The sequence below is a fragment of the Pleurodeles waltl genome, chromosome 7 (genome assembly GCF_031143425.1).
Source record: "Pleurodeles waltl isolate 20211129_DDA chromosome 7, aPleWal1.hap1.20221129, whole genome shotgun sequence".
In the NCBI taxonomy this organism is placed as follows: Eukaryota; Metazoa; Chordata; class Amphibia; order Caudata; family Salamandridae; genus Pleurodeles; species Pleurodeles waltl.
In genome coordinates this window covers 677,356,968-677,370,083 of record NC_090446.1, presented here as the reverse complement: position 1 = coordinate 677,370,083, position 13,116 = coordinate 677,356,968, and the positions used below count along the sequence as shown (strand labels likewise).

Genomic DNA, 13,116 nt, shown 5'->3' with positions numbered 1-13,116 from the left:
GGAGCCATTTCTTTACAGGAACCCTTGGACTCTGTGCATGCTATTCCTTACTTTGAAATAGCACATACAGAGCCAACTTCCTACAACCGCTGATCCACCAATGTAGGAAGTTGGCTCTGTATGCACTATTTCAAAGTTAGGAATAGTATGCACAGAGTCCATGTACGGGGTTCAAATTGGGGTCCAAGGTAGCCCACCGTTGGGGGTTCAGAGCAACCTCAAAGTTACCACACCAGCAGCTCAGGGCCGGTCAGGTGCAGAGTTCAAAGTGGTGCCCAAAACGCATATGCTTCAATGGAGAAAGGGGTGCCCCGGTTCCAGTCTGCCAGCAGGTAAGTACCCGTGTCTTCGGAGGGCAGACCAGGGGGGTTTTGTAGCGCACCGGGGGGGGGACACAAGTTAGCACAGAAAGTACACCCTCAGCAGCAAGGGGGCGGCCGGGTGCAGTGTGCAAACATGCGTCGGGTTTGTTGTTGAAATCAATGGGAGACCAAAGGGTCTCTTCAGCGATGCAGGCAGGCAAGGGGGGGGGGGGGCTCCTCGGGGTAGCCACCACCTGGGCAAGGGAGAGGGCCTCCTGGGGGTCACTCCTGCACTGGAGTTCCGATCCTTCAGGTCCTCGGGGCTGCGGGTGCAGGGTCCTTTCCAGGCGTCGGGATCTGGGAGTCAGACAGTCGCGGTCAGGGGGAGCCTCAGGATTCCCTCTGCAGGCGTCGCTGTGGGGGCTCAGGGGGGACAACTTTGGTTACTCACAGTCTCAGAGTCGCCGGGGAGTCCTCCCTGAAGTGTTGTTTCTCCACCAGTCGAGTCGGGGTCGCCGGGTGCAGAGTTGCAAGTCTCACACTTCTGGCGGGAAATGCTGTTGTCTTTAAGTTGCTTCTTTGGAAACAAAGTTGCAGTCTTGGGTGAACAGGGCCGCTGTTCTCGGGAGTTTCTTGGTCCTTCTAGAGCAGGGCAGTCCTCTGAGGATTCAGAGGTCGCTGGTCCCTGGGGAAAGCGTAGCTGGAGCAGTGTCTTTAGAAGTGGGGAGACAGGCCGGTAGAGCTGGGGCCAAAGCAGTTGGTGTCTCCGTCTTCTCTGCAGGGTTTTTCAGGTTAGCAGTCCTCTTCTTCTTAGGTTGCAGGAATCGGAGTTCCTAGGTTCAGGGGAGCCCCTAAATACAGAATTTAGGGGTGTGTTTAGGTCAGGGAGGGTAGTAGCCAATGGCTACTAGCCCTGAGGGTGGCTACACCCTCTATGGGCCTCCTCCCAAGGGGAGGGGGTCACATTCCTATCCCTATTGGGGGGATCCTCCATCTGCAAGATGGAGGATTCCTAAAAGTCAGAGTCACTTCAGCTCAGGTTGCCTCTGGGGCTGTCCTGACTGGTCAGTGACTCCTCCTTGTTTTTCTCATTATCTCCTCCGGCCTTGCCGCCAAAAGTGGGGCCGTGACCGGAGGGGGCGGGCAACTCCACTAGCTGGAATGCCCTGTGGTGCTGGAACAAAGGAGGTGAGCCTTTGAGGCTCACCGCCAGGTGTTACAGCTCCTGCCTGGGGGATGTGATAGCATCTCCACCCAGTGCATGCTTTGTTACTAGCCACAGAGTGACAAAGGCACTCTCCCCATGTGGCCAGCAACATGTCTCGAGTGTGGCAGGCTGCTAAAACCAGTCCGCCTACACAGGTAGTTGGTTAAGGTTTCAGGGGGCACCTCTAAGGTGCCCTCTGGGGTGTATTTTACAATAAAATGTACACTGGCATCAGTGTGCATTTATTGTGCTGAGAAGTTTGATACCAAACTTCCCAGTTTTCAGAGTAGCCATTATGGTGCTGTGGAGTTTGTGTTTGACAGACTCCTAGACCATATACTCTTATGGCTTCCCTGCACTTACAATGTCTAAGGTTTGGCTTAGACACTGTAGGGGCACAGTGCTCATGCACTGGTGCCCTCACCTATGGTATAGTGCACCCTGCCTTAGGGCTGTAAGGCCTGCTAGAGGGGTGACTTATCTATACTGCATAGGCAGTGTGAGGTTGGCATGGCACCCAGAGGGGATTGCTATGTCGACTTACTCGTTTTGTCCTCACCAGCACACACAAGCTGGCAAGCAGTGTGTCTGTGCTGAGTGAGGGGGTCCCCAGGGTGGCATAAGCTATGCTGCATCCCTTAGAGACCTTCCCTTGCATCAGGGCCCTTGGTACCAGGGGTACCAGTTACAAGGGACTTACCTGGATGCCAGGGTGGGCCAATTGTGTTAAACAAAAGTACAGGTTAGGGAAAGAACACTGGTTCTGGGGCCTGGTTAGCAGGCCTCAGCACACTTTCAATTCAAAACATAGCATCAGCAAAGGCAGAAAGTCAGGGGGTAACCATGCCAAGGAGGCATTTCCTTACACTAGGGATTTATATTTTGGTGAATGGATATTTGTCATCGTTGTGACAGAGTAACCCGTCCGCCAAAATCTAAATAAGGCCCAGAATGTCAACGAGTGAACAATGTGGAAGTCACATGTTTATTTTAATTTGCTGTTTTTAAATAGTAATGTGCATTGGAAGGAAGATGTGCGCCCCACAATTGCTGGACACAAATACAAACCAGACCCTTGTAGGAGGCTGGCCTGGCTTGTAGTGGGTACCAGAGGTACTTACACCTTGTGCCAGGTCCAGTTATCCCTTATTAGTGTAGAAGAGGTGTTTCTAGCAGCTTAGGCTGATAGAAGGTAGCTATGGTAAAGCAGCTTATGCTGAACTAGGAGACATGTAAAGCTCCCACTATACCACTGGTGTCATATGCACAATATCATAAGAAAACACAATACACAAAAGTACTAAAAATAAAGGTACTTTATTTTTATGACAATATGCCAATAGTATCTCAGTGAGTACCCTCAGTATGAGGATAAGTTATATACACAAGATATATGTACACAAACCAAAATTATGCAGGTTATAGCAAGAAATGTAATGCAAGCAGTGTAAAGTTACAATAGATTGCAATAGGAGCACATAGGTATAGGGGCAACACAAACCATATACTCCAAAAGTGGAATGTGAACCACGAATGGACCCCAAACCTATGTGAGCTTGTAGAGGGTCACTTGGACTGTAAGAAAACAGTGAGGGTTAGACAAATAGCCCACCCCAAGACCCTGAAAGGTAGGTGTAAAGTGCACCTACTACCCCCAGAGAGCACAGAAATCGTGATAGAGGGATTCTGCAGGAAGAACAAACACCAGCAATGCAACAACAGTGGATTTCCGGACCTGAGTACCTGTAAGACAAGGGGACCAAGTCCAATAGTCGCAACAGTGTCGAGAGTGGGCAGGAGCCCAGGAAATGCCAGCTGAGGGTGCAAGGAAGCTGACACCTGTTGGAAGAAGCTTGGAGTTCTGCAAGAAAGAAGAGGACTAGGAACTTCCCTTTTGGAGGATGGATGTTCCACGTCGTGAAGAAGCTTGCAGAGGTGTTGCCACGCAGAAAGACCGCAAACAAGCCTTGCTAGCTGCAAGGGTCGCTGTTAGGGTTTCTGGATGCTGCTGTGGCCCAGGAGGGACCAAGATGTCGCTACTTGGATGAGGAGACAGAGGGGGCGCCCAGCAACGTAGGGAGCCCTCACAGAAGCAGGCAGCACCCGCAGAAGTACCTGAACAGGCACTTGGAAGAAGAGTGAACCGGAGTCCACCCGAAGTCAAAAGGGAGTTCTACGACGCCCTAGGACAACTCAGAAGGTTGTGCACTGCAGGTTAGAGTGTCAGGGACCCAGGCTTGGCTGTGCACGAAGGAAATCCTGGAAGAGTGCACAGGAGCCGGAGCAGCTGCAAATCATGCGGTACCCAGCAATGCAGTCTAGCGTGGGGAGGCAAGGACTTTCCTCCACCAAACTTGGACTGAAGAGTCACTGGACTGTGGTAGTCCCTTGGACAGAGTTGCTGAGTTCCAGGGACCACGCTCGTCGTGCTGAGAGGGGACCCACAGGACCGGTGATGCAGTCTTTTGTTGCCTGCAGTTGCAGGGGGAAGATTCCGTCGACCCACTGGAGATTTCTTCAGAGCTCCTGGTGCAGAAAGGAGGCAGGCTACCCCCAGAGCATGCACCACCTGGAAACAGTCGAGAAAGCCGGCAGGATGAAGCGATACAAGGTTGCTAGTAGTCGTCTTGCTACTTTGTTGCAGTTTTGCAGGCGTCCTGAGCAGTCAGCGGTCGATCCTTTGGCAGAAGGTGAAGAGGGAGATGCAGAGGAACTCTGGTGAGCTCTTGCATTCGATATCTGAAGAATTCCCCAAAGCAGAGACCTTAAATAGCCAGAAAAGGAGGTTGGGCTACCTAGGAAGGAGGATTGGCTACCAAGAGAGGTAAGAGCCTATCAGAAGGAGCCTCTGACGTCACTTGCTGGCACTGGCCACTCAGAGTGGTCCAGTGTGCCACAGACACCTCTGTTTCCAAGATGGCAGAGGTCTGGGACACACTGGAGGAGCTCTGGGCACCTCCCCTGGGAGGTGCAGGTCAGGGGAGTGGTCACTCCCCTTTCCTCTATCCAGTTTCGGGCCAGAGCAGGGCTGGGGGATCCCTAAACCGGTGTAGACTGGCTTATGCAGAGATGGGCACCATCTGTGCCCATCAAAGCATTTCCAGAGGCTGGGGGAGGCTACTCTTCACCAGCCTTCACACCTATTTCCAAAGGGATAGGGTGTTACACCCTCTCTCAGAGGAAATCCTTTGTTCTGCCTTCCTGGGCCAGGGCTGCCTGGACCCAAGGAGGGCAGATACCGGTCTGAGGGGTAGGCAGCAGCAGTAGCTGCAGTGGAGACCCCGGAAAGGCAGTTTGGCAGTACCTGGGTTCTGTGCTAGAGACCCGGGGGATCATGGAATTGTCCCCCCAATACCAGAATGGCATTGGGGTGACAATTCCATGATCTTAGACATGTTACATAGCCATGTTCGGAGTTACCATTGTGACGCTGTATATAGGTATTGACCTATGTACAGTGCACACGTGTAATGGTGTCCCCCCACTCTCAAAGTCCAGGAAATTTGCCCTAAACAATGTGGGGTCACCTTGGCTAGTGCCAGGGTGCCCACACACTAAGTAACTTCGCACCCAACCTTCACCAGGTGAAGGTTAGACATATAGTTGACTTTTAAGTTACTTAAGTGCAGTGGTAAATGGCTGTGAAATAACGTCGACGTTATTTCACTAAGGCTGCACTGGCAGGCCTGTGTAAGAATTGTCAGAGCTCCCTATGGGTGGCAAAAGAAATGCTGCAGCCCATAGGGATCTCCTGGAACCCCAATACCCTGGGTACCTCAGTACCATATACTAGGGAATTATATGGGTGTACCAGTATGCCAATGTGAATTGGTAAATGTAGTCACTAGCCTGTTAGTGGCAAATTTAGAAAGCAGAGAGAGCATAACCACTGAGGTTCTGGTTAGCAGAGCCTCAGTGAGACAGTTAGGCATCACACAGGGAACACATACAGGGCACATACTTATGAGCACTGGGGCCCTTCCTGGCAGGGTCCCAGTGACACATAGACTAAAACAACATATATACAGTGAAATATGGGGGTAACATGCCAGGCAAGATGGTACTTTCCTACAACCCTTTACAAAAATAAGAGTTTTAAGTCTCCCACAAAACAGAATTTTGCGATTCACGCTCAATGCTTTTACTACACGATCTGTCCAAGAGCAGCTTATCTTCTATAGGGTAAGCTTCTCCTCTATGATAGTATCTACCCAAATGTATTCATTCTTAATATAAATTATGGAGTGCCAGCTATACTTATGTTAAAATTCACAAAAAGTGGTTGCAATCTGCTCACCAACTTTTTGCAAATCCTAGGATATTTTGCGAACCGGCCAGTGTATTAGCAGGTTGGTTCACAAAATACTGAAACACAGTGAGTCGAAATTCGACTTGCGTCATAAATACTAAAAATCACAAATTACGACCCACTATGATTCGCTTTTATCACAGGGACATTGGCATGGTTACCAGTAGGACATCATGTCTGTAACTGCTTTTAAATGAAGAAATCATTTTTTTCTTAGGCATAGCATTAGCCAAGACCTTTTGGCTTTACTGAATTATATACCGTAGGGGCTTCCAGTTAGCCCGCTTATTCCATTGGTTTGTTGCTGCGTCATTCAAATTTTTCTTCCGGCCACTACAGCATATAGGTTGGGGCAATAGGTCAACCACTTCAGCAACTGGCTAACTTTGCTGCAAGTTACGGCATTTTGCTCTTTCACAAGAAACACATCTGCACACAAAGTAGTTCCATTCAATGCTGGAGACTACTTTGGCAATGAGTGCTTTTTGAGAACAAAAAGGTATTTTTGCTTTTAGGCAATGTATTTTCTTTGTTATATGGTTGAGGACTAGGCTGTTCCCCCAACTTGAGTTTTTGAGAAACCATGGCAAAACAAAGCAAGCAAACCAGGCCTACTAGCTTTGTCTGTGTGTGTGTTTTATATGCAGTCTGTTTTCCTTAAAAAGACCAAAACTGAAACATTTCACCAATTATTATTTTTTTGTAGTAAGCAGTGGTTCTATGATAGAAAAGAAGCAACATCTCAATTTAATTTTTGCAATTATTTGAAGTTGGAACCGTATCATTTAATTCCCTTTTTCCTATTACATAATTTCCATTTGTATTCTGATATCACAAAAGTTCAGCTAAATCTGACTTCTCACCTTCATTAGGATATCCATTTAGGACATTACGAAAACTCATTTTCAACAGTTAATCATAGCAGTCTTGGGTCAAGATGAGTATTTTAATGCTTGAATCCATTAATATTTATTCTACTCAGATTACGTTTTATTCATGGGGTCATTTCCCATTTTTTCACTGTATTGTTTTAAATCCTTTGGTTTGTATATATCTACCACTCAAGACGTATCTGATACCTGTTTGCTACTGCCACTCTATTTGTAGGACATTTACATGATCATTTACAGTTTTACCCTTTAATATGTGTATGTATCCTCTTATACAGTTTTCCTCTTGATTTTTGTAATTCCAACTTCTATTTCTTAGAAGATTTTATCTTGGTAGGTATTTTGCCTTCTCATATCACAAACAATCATGGTGCAAGTGCAGCTTATTACAGCAAGAGAATACTTGTAGACCTTACTCTTACTGTGGAGCACTACATGGAAGGTGGGTCGTAGAGATATGCTACAGGGGTACCAATACCACAACTAGAGGGGAGTTCAAGTAATGACTGATGTAATGAATGGGGGAGGCTAGAGAAAGGTGGGATCTCTCAATTATTACATTTTGTAAGTACTGTAAACACCATCTACCTTTCTTGGTATTCTGACATTCACAGCTTTATCATTATTTAATAATAAAAGATGGCAGGTTTACTGAGCAGAGGCTTTCCTTCATCTTCTCTCTGAGCCAGAATACTACAATTTTGTTTTAAAAAGACGGAAGTCCACTTTGAATGTAAACCGAAAAATGCTGGCAACAGGTTCATGATACTGAAATGTTCAACAGTTTCTACAGACTCCACATACAAAAAAGGTAACTTACTGTGGCCCGGTGTCATTCACGGTTAGAACTGTTAATAACCTTTTGTGCTCATGGCAAAGTTTGAGGTCCTTAGAATAACCTTATAATTGTTGACATTTCCAATTACAGCTTAAACAGCCATGGTGGCATGGACTGTGGCAGCTGAAGTTGTTGTTAAATATGTTATTCCCAGTGCCCTAACACTAGTCATCTCAACACTTTTCGCTCGGTAGGCTTCCATAAGCAGATCTATCGAAAGACCTCAATATTTGGGATTAACACACCTCAGTGTTCAAGACTTTGGTTCATCTGAAACAACAGTGCCCATGTGGTTGTACCCTTTACCTGTTGACATCATTATTAAAAACACCAATATTTGAAAGTGGAGCTTCTTAGCAATGTCATTGTTCAAGCAACTTGCAAATAAAATGAAATTAGGAAATACAGAGAAAAAGTGCAAAATGGAAAAAGGTTTGAAAAATAGTAAGAAGGAACAGGAAGCAACAAACAAAAGAATACAGTAGGCTAGAAATCGGGCAGGGACTAAATGTGAATGGTATGGGGAGCGCAGAGAAATGAAAAGAGGAGAGGGAACCCTCTAAACTCTGTTGGAAATTAAAAGGCGATGTGTCGGAATGGGGTGGTTACCAGCGAATGAAGTGAAAAAAAATAGAAGGGGAAAGAGGTGACAAGAGGATGATGAAATCTGAAATCTCTGCACAGTTCAATTAATTATTTTTTTTAACTAAATGTTCATTCTAACCAATAACCCTTTAAACTGAAACCATCTGCGATGAAACCATTTGATTTTACTTTGTTGGATTTTAAACTAAATCCAGAGCAGTTACCTAACACAATCACTTCCATAGAAGAGACAAAACCTGGCCTGCAACTCTGAAGACCAGCTGAAATACAATGTGGTGACAACGTGATCTAAAGTCCAAACAAATATCGATACCTACCCAATCCATAGGTTCTTGAGCACGCATGCTCTTGAAGCCAATCTAGAGATGCCTCAAAATTCCGCCGCGTTTCATCACAAAATCTGTGGAACAGAAGTATAGTTACTGCAATAGTATAGTAACTTGTACCCAGGAAAACTCATACATTGACATATTAGCTTACGTCTCTAAGTTTTTCAGCCACTCCGATGTTTGCTTCTTCCAGTTTTGCTCACCATAGTCCAGGTACCTAGGGGAATGTCAAAATAGTTAGATGAAAAAAAACTAGGCTAGGCCGTACGACAGGCCATCTGTTGAGACCCAAATACTTATCTGCAAGTATAAACAAACTTCAGCAATTAGGTCAACAAAAAAAAAAACACTGAAAATGTTAGTGCTCAAAATATAAATAAGCACTAAATGTACTTAATTTTGGTGCAGGAGAGCCACAGCTAAGGTAATACGGTTTCCTTTCATTTCAGTCAGTGAGTATTAGAGGAAACATTTTAATTAAAAAAAGATCTATGAAAAAAACATTCCATTTACAGTTAGAAAAATACAAAACACTCAGGGTGACACCTTTTTATATGCTGTATTTATTGGCTTCCAACGCACCTTCAACAATATTCCCAGATGTCTCTTGTAAAGTATTACAAGAAGGAAGAGTACCACCAGGTCGCCTAAATATTCTAATAAATTTACTTATTAACCACGAGACTAAGAGGTGAGGACCTTGTGGTGAAAACTCACAGCTTTTTTCTGTGAGCAAACAAGGCAAATTCAGCCTTTTTAGGTGGTACTTTGAGTACCATTAAATCAGTAATAACAGCCTCTGCAATAATGTGTAGGAAATTAGACTTCTCTTTGCAGATGTCTCCCCAATTTTGGCCTACAGTTCAACTACTAGATGCTGGTTTTTGACTCAGAGTGCACTGGTGCCCGCTAAACAGGCCCCCAGTGCTAGTGCTCTTTCCCTAAAAGCAAGATAAAATATTGCATTGTGTAACCACTGGAACACACTCCAGTACCACTGCGTAAGTTCCTAGTAACAGGTTCTCCTTGTACCTAGGGCCTGGGTAATAAAGAGGGTCCTCAGGGGCTGCAGCATGTATTGTGCCACCCTATGGGCCTCCACCCCTAAAAATTGCACACAGCCTACTATTGCAGACTGCGTCTCATAGTGCAAGCCATGGGAGAAAACACAACATTACACACTCATTGTGTGCCATGACCCAAATTACTGCATCTCAGTATATTTAAGTCACCCCTACAGCAGGCCTTAAAACCGCAAGGAAGGGTGCATCATATTCGATGTGAGGACATAACTGCATGGGCAGATAGGCCCTTTTGATGTCTAGTTTGATTAATAGACGTTGCAAGGGAAGCCAGCTTAAGGTATGTACTGGACACTCATCATTATGAGTTACCCCTCTACATAATGCTTCACTGAAACCTATGGTGTTTGGTATCAAACACCTTGTTTCAATAAATCCAGACTGATGTCAGTCTTGGACTTATTGTGATACCAACCAGCCATGCACTTAGTGTGCTGGCTGACTGGTATAGAACAACCTGCCAAAACAGACATGTTTTTGACCCCATGGAGGTGAGGGACCACAATCTGAGGCCAGAAACAATGTCTGCTTCTGAGGAAGATGTTATGATCTCATCCAGCAGGATGGCTAGTGAATCTGCATACCAAGACCAGGGACTTCAAATTCCCTGACGCCTTTGATAAGCGACTCCCGCTTCCACCAAGACCTGGGAGTTGCCACCTCCTACCCTCAGGCCCATTTGGCACTAGGACAGGTGCGAAATTAGTAATACATGTAGGTGTGGTGCACTACCATGTTAGTCACACCCCTGATGTGGTCCACGAAAGAAGGGTTCTGCCATCTTGTTTTTGGTGGAATTAGAAATCTGGGACAGGGTTATGCCCACTCCCCACAGGAAGTGGTCATGGGGGGGAGAGGTGGTCACCCCAAGGGAAAGCAGCCCTTTGGCTACTACCTTACACTCATCTAAACACCCCTACATTGAGTATTTAGGTGGCCTCCTGACACCAGAAGATTAGTTTTGACTGACTGAAGAAGGGGACAAAGAAAAGCCAAAAAATGAGAACTGCAGATTCCTGGTGGACTTTTGGTCCAACATACATAATAACGCCATTCCAGGCCTATTGTATGTGGATGATGCAGTCTTACTGGCGAGGACTGCAAATGGACTCAAATTGCTAGCCGATAGCTTTGTCAAGTTCATGAAAAATTTAGACCTTGAAACCTACTGCTCGAAGACCTTTGCAATGGTCTGTGGCCCTAAAAATACCAAGACACGCACAATGCGGAGAGGAGAATGTACCTTAACAAAAGTAAGTGGATTCTCATATCTGGGGCTAGAATTTGATGACACATGTAGTTTGAGTCCCTGCTTAAAAACAGGGTTTTACGCATGGTGCACACATGTGGGTATTACCTACTCCCTGGCCGCCAATATAGGGTGGAAGCCGGCTGTCCCCATATTGGAGGTTTATAAGAGAAAATGTCTGCCAGCTGTGACTTATGGTATGGGGCTGTGGGGGTATAAAGATGCTGGGAACCTTCAGGAAGAGGAAAATCAATTGTCGCCCGTTATAGGATGTCTTGCCTTCTACACCTCATTTTTCTGCTCACCAGAAATTGGGACTTGAATACTTACAAAACAGAATTAGTGTCGCCCCGCTGGAGTTGTGGTGTGCAATCTGGATTAATAAAGACGCCATCCTCAACCAGCTGATTATTCAGGATTGCCTTGTTAGTGATCCTGCTTGTTCAATCCCATGGTTGAAATATATCAAAGGAACGCTGAAGTGGGTTGCCCACATTTGAGGGGAAAAATGCATTTGATTAAAAAAAAGATAAAATGTGGACATGTGACCGCTTCCTTGAGTTAAAGCGGGCGGCTCGAGAATGTAATGAAGAGGGCAAGGTAACTGGTAAAGATTATTGTATGGTACTAATGTGTCCGGTCCCAGCCCCCTATTTATTGTTTGTACATAATGCGTAGGAGCGATTGCTTCTAACCTGCTTCAGATTAGGGTCCCTTCATTGGCTGTTGTCTTTCCAGCACTATTTGGATCTGCCCCTGTGATGAGCATCTACTACATTTTATGCACTTTTGCAAATACTATGTGCCCCTCAGAAAATTGTATCTGGTACCGCTATTAAGAAAATATAGCTTTACTAATTGTAGGGTTGCCTTGCTTTAGCTCCGCCTGTTAAATGAGGTATGCAGCTCTGTAGGCCATTTTTTTTTAAAAAGAGCAGAGGTCTGACGCAAGAAGATGTTGTTTTAAAACAGTTAAGATGAATTGTATGTAGGGAGGACCTGTAAGTGTTTTCTACAATTTATGTGCCTTTATTTCTCGTGTGAATTTTAATGTTTTGAACTTAAGTATGGCTTTGGTGATTTGCCTGTATGTTTTTATTTGCGTTTCTTTTGTGGATTTTTTTATATCCTAATAAAGATTTTGATGATGATGGTGCCAAACCCTGCCTGCCTACTTCTGTCCCGACAATCGTGACAAGGGGACTCTTCCTGTAGCTATGTATCCTCCAAAAGCCTCAAAGGACCACCAGCACTTCGCCAAGCCGTCCGCATCTCCCTTAAAGTGGAGGAGCAACTTCCCTGCAGCCTACAGGCACCAACCACAATGTCCGGCTCACTGTTTTGCTGACCACTGGGTCCACCAATGCGGCAGCTGCCAGGAGGAGGTCACTGTGCCCCAGGAGGTCAGATCGGTCTCCTCACCAAGTGAAGACGCCAGGACCCACCGGAGCTGTCCTGCACTGATACTGGGGTATCAGACTCCTTGCAGCAACCAACGCTTGTTTGAGCCCAATCCAGACTCAAACATTGCAACGAGAGACCACCCATTGAAGGACGTCAGTATCGCAGAGGCAAGCACCACAAGTGGACCAGCTGTCCTGTTTTGCCCCCCTTCTCGTAGATCCAACCCAGTACTGTGGGCGACTTTGATGCAGGAGCACCCGACAACTAAAACCTGCTGCACCTGAGCTTCCACAACAACTGACAGTATTCCCCTACTCCCAGCACCCCACAGATCCAGCCCGCCATTGGGAGCTCCCAGACTTGTACCCAAATCCCTCTCTGCAGCCTGTTTCTATGTGGCCCCCTTTTCGCCAACTGTGCAAGTCACCCAACCCCTCCAGCACCTTTGCACCCGGGCAACCCAGGGGAGATGAAACTGAACTGATGGTATGTCTTGTGACCTTGCCCCCCCTCCCCCAGCACCCTATGACAAAAAGGGGACCCCCTTGAGATCCTCTTGCAAAGACCCCTCCCCTATGCAGTAACTGTACTTTACCCATTGAAAGTCATTACCACATAAAATTGCATTGTGTATTTTAACACTTCAATCAAGCTTTATTCGGTCTGAATAACCATCAAAGCAATAACTTACAACAATAAAATCATGATCTATACATAATAAATATATAACAACAAATGTAAAAAGTAGGTAATAAAACTAAGATAAAAATACTGTAAAATGAGGGATCAGCGAGTGTACAAAGAGAAAAAATTAAAATAAATCTTCACATATGTATCCCGTCCTATAAGTAAGGGGGAAGTGTCAAAGATCCTTTTGTTGGCTGCTGTAAGGAAATGCCT

General features: G+C 45.8%; 1 protein-coding gene across 1 annotated transcript in view; it reads right to left on the bottom strand.

The window, feature by feature from the left end:
* The window catches only part of LARS1 (leucyl-tRNA synthetase 1), a 360,224-nt gene that overhangs the window by 165,108 nt on the left and 182,000 nt on the right, over positions 1-13,116 (bottom strand). The window contains exons 17-18 of the mRNA XM_069244681.1: positions 8,633-8,698; positions 8,470-8,552 (exon numbers count right to left, since the gene is read on the bottom strand). Coding sequence (XP_069100782.1) covers positions 8,470-8,552; positions 8,633-8,698 — 149 coding nt within the window. The remainder of the gene's footprint in view (positions 1-8,469; positions 8,553-8,632; positions 8,699-13,116) is intronic.